Below are 18042 nucleotides of genomic sequence, written 5' to 3'. Positions count from 1 at the left end.
CAGGCGGCGTTGGTGAGGCCGTGATGGGCCCGTGTGACAGCTGCTGGCGTCTCCCTGTGTCGGGTCCCGGCGGGTGGGTGCTGGGACCCCAGGTTCCCTCAGCCAGAGGCCGGGCCCGGTCGTGCTCGTTGTTGCAGATGAGGTTGTTAAGAGTCGCAGCTCCGTGGTTCTGCACCTCAGCTGCAGGTTTCTCAGCTCGACATGTGCGGAGCAGAAGCATAAAAAGCAGCGACGGCAGTTTTCTCAGCTCAGGACGCTGCAATCTGGATTATCTCTGAAAGTTATAATGAGAAGAGCAACTATTCTTGAGTTTAAGTTTAGTTTAATGAGTAATTCTCTCAGGATTGTTCTGTGCATGTGACGTCAATTGATGTTTCATTTGTTTTTCTCCTTTTTAAAATTGAGGTGTGAGTTCTGTCGTCGCACAAATGATCAAGTCCTGGCAAATGTTTGATTATAAGATATCAGACCATATGAACAGGTTTTCTTTTTACCCTGTTAGGTTTTGCTGATTCTTCTGCTGGACCCTGTTTTTCTGTCGAGGAAGCAAAGTTCAACTTAAAGAACAAAACATTTAAATAAAAAAATCCCTCCATGTTTTCTTAATGCAGGTTTGTTTTTAACCCTTCGACCATTCACTGATCTCTTTCTCCATCGAGTTTCAGGGACGTCAATTTTCAAGAAGTTAATTTTCTCATCTGTAACAAGAACACGAATCTATAAACAGTATATAAGCATGTTTATATATGTTTTAGAATCTGAGCGATATAGATTTTTGGAGGCCGATATATCCACAAATATATATTTATATTTTTAAAATGGTTGTTGTTCTCGAGCCCTTATGTCAAAGAAAGGTAATAATCTTCTTTCAGGATATTTTACAGTTTAACCATAGATTTTTTAAACTTTTTTTTAACTATAATACAAATAAAAATATCTGCATATAATTCAAATTAAGAAATAAAATAAAAATGTTCATGTGAAAAGTAAAACCAAATGCATCTTTTTATATTTGCTTATAACGGAGAACATAACCACTATGATATTATCGACTCTAATGATTTATAACCCACTGTGTAGTATTTGTATGCAGCAATAAGGATATTTTAATGTTTATTCATGTTTGATATATTATTAAGATTATATATTTTCTCCTGTGGAAACTTAATTTACTTTATTATAACCGTGTTTTTCTCCGTTATGTTGTAATAGTTGACAGATATATTCATACGCATATTTAAGTACATGACAGTGTGTCTTTGAGCATTTATTAAAATGCATATATCCAAGTTTCTTTTATTTACCAGTGGTCGTAAATGAATTTAATTTTAAAGTGGACGAAGTGAAGTTCACGCGCGGACTATTTTCTCCTATAACCTCACAGAGAGCAGCTAATGAGGTTATTGGGCATCTGTGACGTGACATCTACATTTTGGCCTATTTGTGAAACAATGGTTACAAGGAAGCCCGGGACATTGGGCTCTGTGTTTTCCAACTCAAAATAACAAAGCAGAGCAGCCGCTGGTGGGAGGCTGTGCTCTCATGGAAATGAGCAACCGAACCAACAATGTAGCTCCTAATCTCTTCAGAGAGAGGAATCAGTTACACAGCAGTATGCACCCCTCAATGCTTTTCATTAGAGTCAGCGTGCTATTGAAACAGTCGCTCCACCCACTATGACTCACACACAAACATGAGTGCACACACACACAACCCTCGTGTGTAGCCACAGGCCTTACTCATACATGCACTAGATACAAGGTGCCCCCCCCCCCGCCCCCGCCCCAGCAACAGAAGGGGTTGAAATAAGTGGGGCAGAGGGAGGTATGGGGGGAGCGAGGCCTCAAAGCATGGGATTAGAGCTAATGTGCCCTCCCTGGGTTATAATCTCTTCAGAGGGGGACTTTGTTTGAGGGGCTTGAGGGCAGTAAGATAAGTATCTATTACAGAAACTCCCTCTTATACCCCCCCCCCCCCCCCCCCCCCCCCCCCCGCCCTCAAAACATCCCCGCTTCAAAAATGAAGCACAAAAACACTTGCCCCTGTTCCCCTCTGTGTTGTGTGATATCCAGGACCCGAAAGCAAGTGCTGCCCTTTTCAGCTAATCAGGAATTAAGGTTTAAAGCCGTATGGAGAGTTAGCGGGGCCCATATTTACTCCATCTGCAGCCGGCGAAGTCAGGTAGTTGAAGAAAGATCAAAAGCAGCTTTTAAAGAAATTCTGGTTATCCCGCAGAGAAGAGGGAAAGAGACCGAAGCTTTATCACAAGTTGTTCCTCTGTTTGATATATATATATATATATATATATGGACGAGCAGGGGTGTGAGCGGCCGGGCCACTCAGCCAAACAACAACATAGAAGTAAAAAAAAAAAAAACAGTGAACAGTTTGATATAAAATACAGTTTTATACCAAAATATCTTCATCGTATAAATATTGTGCAAATGATGTAACTGCGTCCTTTTAGATTCGATTACACAATTATCACAGCAAATGGAATTGATGAACAGTACAAACAACAGTTTAGAACGGCTCGGAGTTTGAAGCCCGGAACGAGATGAATCGTGACCGTAAGATATTTGATCTGCAGCAAAATAAGGTTCGAGATTGTGTACGTAATTATTTTTTAAGGAACTACGTATCCCATGAATCATCGCGAATGATCCCTGCTTCAGAGAAATCATGGTGGTTCTGGGATGCAGCGCCGAAACCACCACATCGTTCCAGACATGATCTTCGTGGTTGTGGTAAAAATTCCCGTGTTAACAGCCGGCTTCGCCGATCAGAGACGTTGCTTTTACACCTGAGGATTGTGGGTAATGTAGTATTCCTCCTTGACTTTGAATATAACAGGTTTTTGAAACAGATTCAACTTTTCCAGGAGCCTTCAACGTTCTTTCACAGTCTCGTAGTTTGCGGTGAGTCTACGTTCGATGGTTGAACTCACCTGTTGCTGTAAATAACAACATCAAACCTGTGGTGAATAAAATGACTCGTTTTTGAAATGGAGAATAAAACCAGCTTCGTCCTGTGACTCCGCACTGAGAGAAAACATCTTCAGCACAAACGAGGGTGAAGGAAAGTTTGAAGAATCCCCGTAGCCTGAGCTCAGTCGAAATTTTAAAAGGCATAAGTAACATTTAGAAAAATTAAATGAAAATCATAAGGCTTTGATAATACTTTTAGAAGCGTAGCATCACGATTCTTATTCAAAGTTAAAGCTTCGGTGCTCAGTACTTGACGGAGCTTTTACGTATTGAGGTGCAAGTGTGTGTGTGTGTGTGTGTGTGTGTGTGTGTGTGTGTGCACATAATTAATATACACACACAGTATTAATACTTCATGGTAAATGCATGAGGGTTTACGTTACGCGTTAATATGAACATAAAGCCTGAATGTCCGAGTCAGAACTCGTCCCTTGTGATCCCGTTTCTCCTCAGCGCGAGAACTTCCGGGGTCTGAACGGCGGCAGCGCGAGCTGATGCGTCGCCGTCCTCTCCTCCTCTATCGGAGCCAGCTCCTCCGCCGAGCCCCACTTCTTCTTGGAGTGGAACAGCGTCGCCAACTTCCTGTTCCTGTTCCGCTCCCTGGCCTGAGTGACGTGAAGCTCTGCAACCAGAGGAAACGAATGTTAATGGATGAGAGGTTGGTTTTTAGTTTTTTTAACATATATATGTAAAATAAAACGAGGATTTCTGAGATAGATAAAGTAGAGGAACACCTGTGGGAAATCGTTTCTGGATTAACGGTTATTATCTCTTAAACAATCGATCACTCACGCAGCTCGCACTCTTCCTCTGGACCCTCTGGCTCTTTGACGTTGAGATAGTGGAAGGCAAGATGGCCGCTGTAATCCCTCAAGTTTTCTTTAGCGCCTGATAAGAGTAAAAACAAATCTCTGAAAACAGCAGGTAAACATTTGTCTAAACACAGAAAAAAAAACTCCTAATCCAAAGGGAAAAGATAAATAACGACACAAGATTGAAACCTGATTGGTTTTTTAAAGTGAAACCATCAAAGAACAAATGCAAATCAAGGGTTTAACTCTGGGAAATAATTATTTACTTGAACAACCATTAACTTGTTTATTGTATTTTTCATTATGTTGTAAGAAATTACTAATCATGCTGGCAGGAGAAACTCTCACTTACAGCCCCTCCAGAGAAAGTCTGGAGATAATCCAGAGTTCAGTTTCATAGAGGTTCTGGTTCTGAGACCAACACTTTCAATTTTTTTACCATATGTCCGTATGAGCAGGTCCAGAATATGCTGGTGACCGTGTAACGCTGCGATGTGCAAAGCTGTGTACCCCTGCACAACGACAACAAGAGTCAAACTTATTCAAACGTTCAAAACAGAAAATTCAAAACATTTAATTAAGTTTTTTTTTTAATTTTTCCTCTTTCTCGTCTTTCTATGTCTGAGGAAAGTGACGGTTTAACTTTCCGGTGAGTTGAGGGGAGGAACTGAGGAGGGTTGAGTTTGGTACCTACCCCCTGGAGTTTCCCAGGCCCCGAACGCAGCCAACGAAAACAGCAGTGAGAGAAAAAGAGACAAATTAGCAGAGGTTATGGAAACACCAGATAATGATGAAAAAAACATAATTGCTTGGTAATTCCCTGAAAATTGCAGAGTTTTTAGGAGTCGTGCACGCTGACACACGGACGCACTGTTTTGAGAAACAATTAACGTGACATGACATGATTTATTAGCGCAGCCCGACAACACGTGCTGCTGTAATGCATTTGCGCAGCTGGATCTTCACAGAGATCGTTTAGGGAGCATTACATCACCAGTAGCCTTGTTGTCGTCCCGTTGTTATCAATTCAAATCAAAGCAGCGTATTCTACCTACCCCAGCTCGGCCTGATAGAAGCCTGGATACTCACATGCTGCAGGAGAGAAGAACAACATGGACATGAATCAGAGGACGCACGTCACAAAAAAAAAGGCAAAATGCAAAGCACCATAGTCCTAAAAGAGACACTCCACTGATTCAAAACACAAAATGTAGTTTACTTGTCAAGATGCATGACTCTGGAGATGTTTTTCTGAACTATGAAATATAAAAAACAACCCTGGTGTCGTCAGGATTATTTTTAAGTTCGGTTTGAGACGTCTGATGTTATCTACAAACTTGTTGCATGTAAAGTGCAAGAGAGTCGTTTCCCTCATCGGTCGTTGCAGGAGCTGCTCTTATCTCTTTAATATTCTAATCTCTCCGTTTTTATTGAGGTTCAGTTGATAGAAACATCTTGTAAGCAAGAAATTACTTTTTTTTAACTTTTTAATATCAAGTGCAGCCGTGGAGCGAACTTGTCTCGACATCAAATATACGCAGCTTTAACACGAGGACTGTGTTTGGAACGTGATCTGTTTCCTCAGCAGTCACACGTTTAATAAAGTTCAGAGGAGTTTTTCTTTAGATTTTGAACAGATGAGGTGAAGATGACACTTTTTGTTTTTGTCAACACCCGTTGTCACTCACTTCCGTTGTGTGGCTGCATGTTGTTTTGTGGTTTTTGCATTTGTGTTGTCTGTGAACACGTTTCGTGTGTGACATCACTGGTTCCACCAATAAATTGCTGATTGATTGATTTTTCCTTGTCTTTTAAATTTCTTTGAATGCAAACGAGGTTCAGACGCTGCGTATTTGTCCTGAAACAGTTCAAACCGCCCCTTTTCGAAATCATTGTGCATCAATGAAAAAGTGAAAAACACACTCACTGACTTGGTGTTGACATCAGCACCAGCGTTAACCACGAGAGCGGCCATGTCCTCGTTGCCATGTTTGGCCGCCCAGTGCAGAGCCGTCTGTGAGAAACCAAAGACAGAAGTTATTCAAAAGAAAAACAAAACGTGTCCAGCGCTTCGTTCTGTACTTTCATCAATTAATCGCTGTGGCATCGTTACAAGCCGAGCCAGGGCAGCTTCTCATTGGCGGAGGGCCAGCTGCGCACAGAGGGGTGTGGATGGACGGATGGATGGAGGGATGGTGAGAGGGAGGGATGGAGAGATGGTTTCCTGCCATCTAACGGAGCCTAATTACAAAACAACACAGCCCTGTGCCCACAGTCGGGGGGCCTGGCCGCCTGTCACCAGGGGGAAGATTGATGATGTTAGTGTGACCCGCAGAGGGGAGACCCACCCAGACATCACCGCACGACTGTCAGCACACGTCAAGGAGGGAAACAAGCCCCCACCACCCCACCCGCCTTTTACAGATACACCCACATGTTAAGATAAAGTGCGTGTAGATGTTATAATAACAGACACATGTGCGGAGCAGAGAACTCAGCCGGTCCCGTGCAAACCACATCCACCTGCCCGACCGCAGCTGTGATCTTTTCTCCTTCACACTTTAAGCTGCGTAATTATGGGTCATCGACAGGTGGAAGCCGAGCGTACGTGCAGATGTCGGACAAATAACCACATCCATCCAACGCCGAGGTCCAGGCAGGGACTGTCTCAGGATTACACGTCCACAGAGGACGGAGGAAAACTTTGTAATCTCACTTTTTATTCCTTTTCTCATGTGGAGAAATCATAAATTGATAAATAAATTATAAATTAAAACTATTCCAACAATATATAACGTTAAGAAAAGTGTCTTTACCTCGATCAGCGTTAACTTTAAGTTGTTGCTGAAAAGTTTATGGATCAGAAATAATTTAAAAAAAGTCATATATAACTGTTTTACGCTGACAGGGACATTCCAGTTACTTAAAGTACATGATGCTGAAAATATTTAGTTTGATTTCATTTTAAAATCACACTCGAATAATGTCAATAAAAAGGTTTGTTGGTCTTTCTGCTGCTTTGCATCGCATGTCAGAAAAAAGGAACCAAAACAGTTTTCACCATAAACCTCAGACTCTTCTGACCATAATAATAATATTCTGTTTGCTCAATGATGTCAAAGTTTTTTTTCCGTTCTCAAACTTTAAGTATTGTAGTATCCTACAAAAGTATTGAAGTTCTCCGTCAGAACAGCTGTGATGACGAGACCCAGTATTTCTTGTTTCAGAGAAACGCATGTTTACCTCTGAGAAACAAACTGGAACCAACGAATAATGGCTGAACAGGACACACGCGTCCTTTTGTGTTTACAAACTACGATGCTAATCGTGCTGAGGTACAAGAAGCTTGTCCAACAGCCGGCAAGATAAAAAATGTCTGCTCTTGTCCACTGAGGGGGATGAGGAAGCGACATGTTGCTTCATCTCTCCACGTCAGGCATCTGGGAGACAGATTGTGATAGATGCTGTCTGGCTGGAGTGTCTCCATCTCTTTTGTCTGTCCTCTGTCACATCTTAAGACAGATTGGCCAAAGGGCTCTTTGACAGGCGGCTCGGCGGGTCCCCCCCGTGGGCAGGAGTGATGGACGAGGCCGAACAGGATGCGGCGTCTTCCCTTCCTGCACCTCACGTTTCTCTCTCCGCCGACCGGGGGCGACCCCCCACCTGTCCCATCACTCGGGGACGGCCCTGTCCCCGCCCTGCGCTCCCCAGTGAGGGAAGCGGTGGCTAAAGAGGGCTCACGTCGACGGGCGACACAATGACCCGTGAGCCTGACGCTGCCCCCGGACGCAGAGGAAGACGGTGAGGAGTGATGGGCTAATGATGTACTTACAAACTGTGTGGCGGAGGAAGTCCGTCACAGCAGGAACAGAGGCGCACGTCACGAGCAGGAAGAGAGAGACAGAGAGAGACAGAGAGACACTTACAGGAGGTCTGACTTCTTCACTTTTAAGCAACTTCAATGTTAAACCACTGCTTGAGAGCACATCTGTGAAACCACCTGATCCCGACAAACATTTGGTCAGAACAGGAAACACTTAAGTCTCCTCAGGATGAAGAGTAATCCCTTCAGTCCCGTCCAAACACGTGACTTAGACCCTGGTGTCCGTTGCACTTCTGCTGAGCAAAGTCAGGACGGATCAAATAAAACGGCACCTGGGATTCAAGGCCTTCGGTTCTCATGAGACTTTCTGGATTGTGGGTATCGGTGCACGTTATCTGTGGCGGAGCGTCCACCTCTGCTGCACAGGGGAAGGCTGAAGGGAACATCAAAGAGGCCCGAGGGGGACTCAGCACCTTCCCAGGGACACAACCAGCATTGTTCTACAATTAATCCCAGCCTGCTCTATTACTTTCAGATTATCTTTAAGTGGGTGAAGTCTTTGTGGAGCATTAAGACTCTCCTTAATCCCAGCGCCCCCCCACCCCCCCCCCCCACCCTTACATCTCCCTGCACTTCAATGGCGGCCGTGCTATCTTGTCCGGGTGGGGATGGCAGAGGCTTAAGGGCCGCTCTTAGAAGGTGGTCCGCCACGGCCACAGGACAGTGTGAGAACTGTGACACAGGGGAGGGACAACAAACATGAGCTCAAATCTCTTAAGCGCACAGGGAGACAAATAAAAGGATTTGGGTTGTCAGGGGGCCGCAGGAGCTAAAAAGCTATCTTTCATAATCCTTTTGATAGTGGACCTTTTGAAATGCATGATCTGGATGTTTTAACACGGGCTTCTCAGAACACTATTAAAAGGGAAAATCTCGACTGAGTGAGCTTGTGAAAGTTATACAAGCAAAAAACGTGGTTTTCGAGGAATCGGCCGATTGGGTCGCGAAGCGGCGAGCGCGAATATGGTTCGCTGCGATGGACGTAACCTTTAACTTGTGTTCTGATATAAATGTGAAGTTACATCCACAGTAATGCGTTGTCATTTGAAAACTCTTGGCTCACGTACATTGGACATACGTGTCCCAGTGTACACAGGAATTGTTTATTGCTCGTCTTCTACGCAAGCAGTCGTACGATATTTATACTACGTGTACTTTGCACTACTTTAAACAGAAAATATTTATATACAAATGGGTTCTTAAGTACAAACAGTTTCTTTCTTCCTGTGCCACCGCACTTCGCTTTGTGTGTACGTCTACGCCCTCGTTTCCAAACATGTCACTTCCTGTTCGTCCAAACATCTTAAACAGCCCCGAAGTTTTCAAACTAAAATGGGACCAGCAGCGTTTATAAACATCTCAGTTCTAGTTCCTCGAAAACTTTGGAGCGGTGCGGACGCCAGGCGCATCTGTATCAGAGGAGCGGTCGTGTGGATGCAGCCTCAGTGTCTTCACACACGAGGTGATGATAGAGAGTGAAGAGACTTACCCCCTGAGAGGACGGTCACCATCAGACAGGAGCGTCAGGATGAAAAGATAAAGAAGTTAGAGTCACAAACAACTTTCTCACACAGCGACGTAATAATAAATACGTTAAATTACAGATTCACGTGACGCATAAAATACTTACTGAGGTGAAGTCCTGGTTGGACACGCCCCCCCAGGAAAAAAACAAAAAATAAACAAACCATTAATAATCAGCGACAACGAGCAGTGAGACAAATAGTTCCAGGAACTGCAGGAGCTGAAGTAAAAAAGAAATTCAGACACATGCAAAGTAACTTTGACACGTGAAGAACACGGCGTCCTCACGCTAATGTTGTTTGATGTTTGAAAAGAGTCGATCAAGAAAATCTGTATTTTTAAACACAAACAGCAGTAGAAGTATTTTACTGCACAAAACACCGCAGGAGAAAGAGTGAACGCTAAATATTGACGTGATGAATGAAATGTTTTATTTTCTCACAACGCAGTTGATGGTGTTGGATGGTAACAATATTAAGGCTGATAATTAAAATCTTTATCGGGATTTTTACTTCTGGAACCACATTGTTCAGCTCCATTTATCTTTATTTTAAAAAAAATTTTCTTCTAAAAGCGTTTGGGTTCGAGTTTGAAACTGTGTCTGCCTGAGTCTCTCGTCCCATCATGCATTGCGTGAGTGGTTTTGTCCGCAGAAGAAAATCCAATTTGTAATAAAGCAGAAGCGTCTCTTCAGAGGCGGATCAGGGAGCAGCTCTACCTTCTTGTTGGCCAGCGAGGGGTCCTGTCTGAGCAGCTGAGAGAGGTCAGGGACTCGAGCGCCAGCGGCCGAGTAGATCCACTCCTTCTCTATAGGATCCAGCTGGAGCAGAGAGGGGGGGGGGGGTTAGACACACACACACACACACACACACACACACACACTCCCTACTATCCACATCCTGGTTGTGACAGTGCTGAAGCTACAAACATCTAATCCATTTCCTCAGAGCCAACTGTCACATTGCGGTGGGTGACGCTGCTCTCGCCTGACTTCATACTTTCACTTCACCTCACGTGTTCTCGTCCCACATTTTCCTCACACGTCCTCTGAGAAAGAAAAAAAGAAAAAGAAAAAAGAAACGACTCACGGCGACGGCGGCGGAGCCCATGCTGCCCGTTCCCTCCTCGTCCTGCTCCGACTCGGACTGAAGGACAGGAAACAGAGAACTGTTACTCAGAGGTGACACACGTTTTAACTGAACTGTACCCGTCACACAACATCACACACACAGACACACACAGACACACACGCTCAGAGCGAGGTCACGCTGCCGTGATGTTTCCAGCTGACGAGACGCGACCAAAGGGTGACAGACAGAGAGGGAGGTAATGGGAGAGCAAGGCTGAGGTGACGCTTTCACACACGAGGGGTAATGAATAACAATCCAATTAACAATTAACCCAAAAACAACGAGCCCACAGTTGTTTTCGTCGCCTTTTCCGTCTAAAGTGGTCGAGAGAAGAACTCTCAGGCACGTGAGTGTAGAACTGTCACCTCAGCTGATTTATGTCGGAGCCCAGTGTTTTTTTTTTGGTGTTTTTTTTTCTCCTTGACTGCAAATCGTTCTCAGATCAGAAACGATGTTAAAACACTTTCACGTCAGCGAGCTGAACATGAAAAGTGTCAGGGGGAGTATTTACCCAGCCTGCTCCTCTCTGACACACACGTCCATTTTTTTAAGTGCTTTTAGTGGAGGCCGATAATAACGAGGAAAAACAACAAAGACTTCCAGCAAATACAGTAAACCCTCCCACTCACTGTCATTCTAACGGCTTTAAGGGCTGCAGATATTATTCTCACTGACCCGAACCCAAAGATGTATTTAGTTTATTATCACATCAGATAAATCAGAAGCTGCAAACTGTGATTAAATTATTAATTTTTGGCTTTTTGTGAAAGTGAATTGATTTACTTTAGATTATACATAGATTTATATATTTAGTTTGTCTTAAGCGTCTTGTATGTTCATGTAAAACACTTTAAATTGCCGCTGTGTCTAAAATGTGCTTTAGAAATAAACTTGCATTGCCTTTAAAAATACTGAGTAAGAAACTGAGTCTGTTCTGAAGAAAGAACCACAGACTGGGAGGAAACTGTCTCTTGACTGGAGAAGGAAATGTTTGGTGACGTCGGTCTGATATTCAAAAAGTTTTCACAGGGAGGTTTGTTCAAAAATGTTGGATCCAGGTAAGAGTCACATTCCTAATTTATATAGATTTCATCGTTATAAAACTTTATTCTTGTGAAATTACAATTATATTGTCATGAAATGATGATTTTATTTCCTCATCGTAATTTTACAACTTTATTTTAGTAATTTTACAAGTTCCATCTCTTTTCTCGTGTAACCTTAAGACTTTTCTTCAACTTTAAGACTTTTCTTCAACTTTAAGACTTTTCTTCAACTTGCCCTTAACAAATTTGTCATCTATTGTTTGGCATTTGTGATTTATTTTTTTACTTTTATTCACGTGCCCAGGACAGATGCTATCACCCAACACGCTGATCCTCAATAGCTTTAATCCAAATCTATTGTAATCTACTGTCATCAGGTAAAAAGATCTTCTAAGATTCTGGGGAAGGAAAACGCTCACCTCCTGATTATATGTCTGAATCTAAAGGAACGATCCTTCACTTGAAATAACGACATTGTAAATGAAATTTCCCATCAGCCCTTTTGGGGGGACGGACTTCACAGTTTACAGCCTCGGGCGTTGAGATTAATAATAAAGAGCCGGGTAACGTCTGTGATATGAATCAACTGTCAACAGCCCTGAAGTCACATTTCAAAGGTGAGACTAAAACCTCCAGCAAACGCAATTAATCCCATTGTGGCTCCACATTAACACATTCCAACATATTTCATCCGTCCATTGTGCCGAGCGAGGAGCCACACATCTCTCTCTGTGACCTCTTTAATGAACACAAGTGATTATTATCTTTCTAATGAGTTCCAACATGTTGCTGCTCAACATGATAACAGGGAGCGCCATTTAAATGCAGATTCTCACACCAGCCCCGCTCCTCCCAGCCGCTCCTCCCTCCACTCACTGCTGTAGGTAACAAAGCCAGGTAACTTACTTAGCGCCACCTGGTGGGTGACACGGGGAGCACTGCAGTGAAGGTGCAGAACTGAGGGCCCGCGCTCAGATAAAAGTGGATAGATAAAGATATAATTATAAATATAAATGCAAAGACAAATTAAGATAAAGATTAAATAATCCCACAACAAGGAGAAAACGTGTTACAGCAGCAAATGAGAGAGCTATCAGTAAAGTATACATGCATTCATTATTTCAGTTAATATGAAGTTTTACTTGTATTATTTATTATTTAATATGACAAAGAAAAGCAAACAGCTCATCTTCTCATTTCAGAGGCTAAAATCTGAAAATGATGAAAAGATCAATCAACTAAGGAAGTCACTGATTTTACAGTAATTTGTTTCAGCTCTTCTTGTGTTATATTATCAAGAAGAGCGATATTAACGACAGAAACTATATTATTTTGAGGTATTTTAACACCTAGGCCATGTTTTGAAATAGACCCCTGAACAACCGGACTCTAAAAACCATATGCAACATTAGCGGCTGTGAGCAGATATACATGTGTGTATATTAAATCACCTTTGACCCTGAATCTTTGTCCAGGTCATCCTCCCCGTTGCTCTGCTCTGGGGGAACCTGGATGTGGATGACAGGCGGCAGGGCGAACTGCGGGGCGACTGTTCCCGTCCGCTGCTCCTGTGGAAGAACGGTTCTCTGATCAGACCTGAGAGATCCAATCACAACCGATCATCGCTGAGCTCGTCCGTTCACACCCGGCGTTAACATACGTCCTGAACGTGTCTCCTGGGATCACTTGTGATCTGATCTCACTTCCCCAATATACAAATAATCAAGAATTTAATACGTTTGCGACGACCAAGTCAATTCAACAAACTCTATAATCCTGATAATCGTTTGAGACACTTGGAGATACTCGTGTCTTTAACTTTGCATCAACAACCGTAGCGTCCGTGGCGGTGAGAGCTTCTAGCGTCAGTTTTGAAGTATCTCAAAACACAAACTTTCTGTGAATGTTCACAGGCCAAACTCGGAGCTGTGTCGAGGGCCGGCCGAGGTTAACGTCATCAGCGCTCCGCCTGCTCTGTACTTCACCATCTGGGTGTGGACGCATAATGTTTTTACTTTAGTGCCTGATGAGCAAAACATGTGTGAGGACGTTCAACCCGCAGCATAAAACACATTAATCCTTTAAATCTATGGTTCCACGCTCAAGTTTATTGCAGGAACAATATGTAAAAGTACACCCAGAGGATTAATGTGCATTAAACATAAAGTGTTCATCGAGTGCTTCTGTGCATTAGTCTTAACCAGATCCGTCCTTTATGGAAAGACATAAGCCCTTTGACCGTCCCTTTCTTCTCACAGCGGCTAACTTAGACCCCCCCCCTCCATCCGAAGAGCTTTTTTCCCAGTTCCACAGTGTTCGTCTGTGTAAATGTCCAGAGTCGTCATTAGATGCCGACACGTGCGAGGCAACAAAGACGACCTTGTTCAGAAATAAACGCGTTGCTCACATAAAGAGTAAACACTGTGTCCTGCGGGACGATGGGAGATTCAGCAAGTTGCCTGATAGCATCAAGTGTTGTTGATGAATCATCCCACAAATTATTTGATGTTTTTTTTTTTTTTTTAGAAGAAGAAGAGAACAGAGCAGAATAACGAGCTTCGTGTATTCACCTCTCCACGTGACATGCGCTCATCCTGTCTCTGAGGAGAAGAAGTGGTGGCGTTGGGCGAGTCCCACTGTGCAGTGGCTGCTGTCTCTGCCGGACTCAAACGTCTCTGTCCGTCCCCGTCTGAGTCCTGATGTTTGGCATCGCGCTCCTGCAGCTGCTGCCTGTATTTCTTCTTTAGGACGAGGAACTTCTCACCCTGAGAGTCCAGAAGCACAATATTTGTCACAGTCATCTCTGAATGCGGCTGCAGTATTCTTACATTTCCATCTTTGTGCAAATTTGAACAAACTCGGACATTGCACAGAAGCTGATGAGCTTTTTTCTCTTCATACTTCACTGAGCTTTAACACACGAGTTAACAACTGTCTCCTGGTGCAACACATCGAGGTTGTCCGTGCGGTTTTTGACATATTTGTGCACAAGGACAGGTGAAAGACGCGATGCACAATCCTCACACTGACACTACGACCTGTGGGATGCCTGCGATGCACTGGGAATTTCAGGAATGCCCAAACAATAGTAGGAAAGAGGGAGACAACAACAAACCAGGATGTAAAATACTTTAAAAAATCAGCTTTGCAAATGATTTATAGGAATTCATTTGAGTCTCTCGTTAGATTTAAAGGAAGCAAACAATGTAAAAACCGTACAGGACCCACACTGCATCGTTCCACCAGGTTTAGTGCATAAGTAGTTTTTTTTGCATAATCTTGCAAAATAGATGGAAACATGAACTCGTTGGAAGAGTTAAAAAAGAAAACAAAAACTGCAGCTGTCGTCCCCTGGGAGGAAAAACCAACTCTTCAGATCTCGGTCCTTGATTATGTCACGAATAGTTTTCACCAGACTCTTCATAGTTGTGCCTACTTCCACAAAAGGTCAAAACATTCAAATACTCACATTCTCTGACTTCACCACAGCGATTCGGTCGATGACGAGCTTGAATTCTTCTCTGTATTTAGCTGCAGAGGAAAAATTTCCGACAAGTTAAACAGAAAAACTAAATATAGCTTTTATAGTATTTCCCGTTCTGTGATTCTTTGACGTCAGGGATTCAATACGTGAGAGCAAGAAGAACTTGAACACAGTCAGTTTATGTGGGTGACGGAAGTGTGTTCCCGTTTATAACATGATAGAAGATGAGTTGAGGGTTTGTGTTTCTAAGTTGAAGCTTTAAGAGGAAACCTGACAGGACAGAGGGAGATGTTCCCCTCCAGCATTAGCAGGGACACAAACAGATCACAGTGGATCCCCGAAAACAAAAACCTGAGTCACGTTACACCTGTGCTAAATCTTTCCTGTGGGAACCAAACAAACAGCAGCTGACGAGCTGATGGAGCTCAGCAGATAAAGCTCTGTGTCTCTGTTTACACTACGGGAGCAGATATTCAGGCATGTGCCGACTGCGCGGTTCCTCTCGGGCCTCTCTGCTACGCGACCACGGGGAATTTTCCAGCCGTAGGTATTCCATTCATGCAAAGGTGCACACGGACACGCAGCTTTGGGGACAATTGAAGTGTTTCCCTTTCCCGGTGTGGACGGAAAAGAACGTTTGTAGTGGGACACAGTTGCGTGGCTCACACTCACAACAACAGGAAATCCAAAGGAAGCCGGCACTTACATCTGTCTCAACAAAAGAATTCCTCATCGCTTAGCACGGTGAGTAACATCGTGTACGTTATTTATTAGCCAGAGGTCGGCAGAAACAAGCAGCTCGCACAAACACTGATGTGCACATAACCCAACCCCCCCCCCCCAGCCGGACACAACTGCACTTCCCACCGTGCCCCAGTTTTTCCGATCTGATGAAAAAGCGAGCCCATTAGAGACGTCTGCACCCAGTCATGCATGTGGACTTAATTATGATTAAAACACTATCATCACAATTACGACATGAAAAGCTGCAACCACATGCTACGACAGACTTTAAGCACTTTTGTAATTGGACGGCCGTGTCAGATGGCCGCGCTCTAAACCTCTGTCAACAACTGCACTGCTGACGCTGCATCTGGAGCGTACGTGCTAATAACACAAGGTCACTTTGGATAATCATTGAGGGAGGAGACAGTTTGTTTGTGTGTCAGTGCCAAAGGTAGAGAAGGTGCTGCGGAATGGAAACATGAGGAACCATTAGGAGCTCGTTATTCGTTTCCTGGGCCAAAAAACAAAAGAGGAATTTAAAATCTATCCATCTACCTATCCATCCATCCATCCATCTATCTATCTATCTATCTATCTATCGATTCTAATTTGTCCTACCACAGTCCGCTCGCTCACAGCAATGATCTCTACTTTAAGTGTTTCATGTGTTCTCAGTAACGTCTCGTTACTAGCGCTCGTCTCTTTTACGATCATCAGAACGATTTCCTCCGTATGTGTGAATCATCATTGTTTCAAATGAAAATGTAGCCTGATGCTCGTGGCCTTAATAAAGAGTTGGAGGGGCCTTTTAAAACAACCTGTGCCCCCGGGGGCCCATCGTGTTTCACAATCTGTCCACAAGCTACATAAGCTGCTTCCAGACATTCACTGGTCTCCGCTGCTCCTCCTCCTACGTTACGTTTTTACGTGACAGACGCAAAAATGAAAAAGAAAACTCTCCCGGTGAGAAAGCTGTGACACAAACTTAGGAGACACTGACGAAGATGTCTGGAGAGTTTGTGGTGATACGAGCTGATGACGGCGTCGGTGTGTTGTCTAGAAAAATCACGTGATCTCTCGCCGGAACAGTGCGGAGAATTTGTTGCTGTTGTGCAGAAATCTTCTCGCTGTGTTGTGTGTGTGTGTGTGTGTGAAAGACAAACTCTGGGTTAACTCCGGAGTTAATTCTCCGGATTTTAAGTCGAAGAGAGAAGTTGAACTTTTGAATGAGTCTTTCAGCTGTGAGCAACTTTTAACTTAACCTTTAACTTTAAATTCAAACTTGATATTTGTATCTGGAAGTTTGAGTTACTTCTTTTAGAAAGGACACTGAGCACACACACACAAACACACACACACACACAACGTTAATCTCAAACCCGTTTGTCAGTAGAAGAATGAGATCCAGGCGTTGGCGATGATTCAGGACACGGTTGCATAAGCACATGTACAGTCAGTGGGTGGAGAGAGAACCACAGAGTAAACACAGGGATCCTGAACTAACATGGTGGGAAGCAGAGTCACTGTTGAGTGTGAGGAGCTGCATGTGTCAGGTTTGGTGGATGTGCCACCTCAGGTCCCCAAATCTGCTACGACCGCCCCTGGGGGAGGAAATGACACAATTCCTTCTGGAGCTGTGGATCCATGAAGGGGGCTGTTAAATGCAAACCAGATGTCTGCTCCCAAACACAGAGCAACGGAGGTTTTGTGAAGTTTTTAAATAATGCATGTTATTGTCACGATGGGCAGAGTCATGGCAAACACGAGGGCGGCTGATGTTTGCGCACTGGACTGGAACCGACCACCTCACACCTCCCTCCTTTTTTTACATTTCCCATCCACGATTCAATGGCTGGATACTCACCACGTAACTGCGCGTCACTGTGGCCAATGAAAGGCTTGAACGTCTGGAGGATGTCTGCGTTCCTCACTCTGCCCGAGGTTCCTCCGCTGGAGCAGAAATAGTCCAGCAGCGCCTCCTCGCTCACATCAGCCATGTCCGCGCACGCTCGGTCTTTACGCGCGGGTCTGACGCGGCTGCTTCTTCTTTATTCTCTTCTCGTCCCGTTGTCGCTGGGTTTTTTTTTTTTTCACGCAGACATATCGCAGCGGAGCCTTCGGGCTAATTTGTGTGAACTTCACCGAGCTTCACTCCACCCAGAGGAGCTGCGCCTCCTCCTGTTAACCCTTTAAACTCGTCAGCACCTCCTGCAGGAAACTCTCTTTTCTGCTGAGGTTTTATTATCGCAGCTCGCACGAGGCCGCATCTAAGGGTTGTACCTCCATATTCCCGATATTTACGGTGACCGTGAACGTCTCTTACACGAACAGTGGCGGTTCTAGCTTTTACAGGGTTAATGTCCCCCCAGATATCTAGATACAGATAGATAGATGGATAGATAGATAGATAGATAGACAGATAGATGGATAGATAGATACATGGATAGATA

At 44.0% G+C, this 18042-nt stretch overlaps 1 protein-coding gene across 1 annotated transcript; it reads right to left on the bottom strand.

The window, feature by feature from the left end:
- Window positions 1–2387: 2387 nt before the first annotated feature.
- Window positions 2388–17787, bottom strand: LOC109640979 (ankyrin repeat domain-containing protein SOWAHC). The gene is made up of 11 exons (XM_069526972.1): window positions 17457–17787; window positions 14852–14913; window positions 13953–14147; window positions 12834–12950; window positions 10295–10351; window positions 9925–10026; window positions 6964–6978; window positions 5721–5813; window positions 4239–4311; window positions 3780–3875; window positions 2388–3609 (listed from the first exon to the last, which is right to left on the bottom strand). Exons 1-11 carry the CDS (start codon window positions 17587–17589, stop codon window positions 3437–3439), a joined length of 1116 nt encoding a protein of 371 aa, XP_069383073.1. The 5' UTR covers window positions 17590–17787; the 3' UTR covers window positions 2388–3436.
- Window positions 17788–18042: the final 255 nt, after the last annotated feature.

The sequence above is a fragment of the Paralichthys olivaceus genome, chromosome 6 (assembly GCF_024713975.1).
Source record: "Paralichthys olivaceus isolate ysfri-2021 chromosome 6, ASM2471397v2, whole genome shotgun sequence".
NCBI lineage: Eukaryota > Metazoa > Chordata > Actinopteri > Pleuronectiformes > Paralichthyidae > Paralichthys > Paralichthys olivaceus.
Note: the sequence above shows the minus strand (reverse complement) of the source record. Positions and strands in the feature narration are given on the sequence as shown.

Excerpts from the sequence above, each read along its gene's own strand:
- LOC109640979 (XM_069526972.1), bottom strand. The coding sequence starts at position 17,589 with ATGGCTGATGTGAGCGAGGAGGCGCTGCTGGACTATTTCTGCTCCAGC. Across the intron at positions 3,876-4,238 it reads CCTGCTCATACGGACATATG|GCGCTAAAGAAAACTTGAGG; the intron begins GTAAAAAAATTG and ends TACTCTTATCAG. Across the intron at positions 3,610-3,779 it reads AGAGGAAGAGTGCGAGCTGC|AGCTTCACGTCACTCAGGCC; the intron begins GTGAGTGATCGA and ends CTCTGGTTGCAG.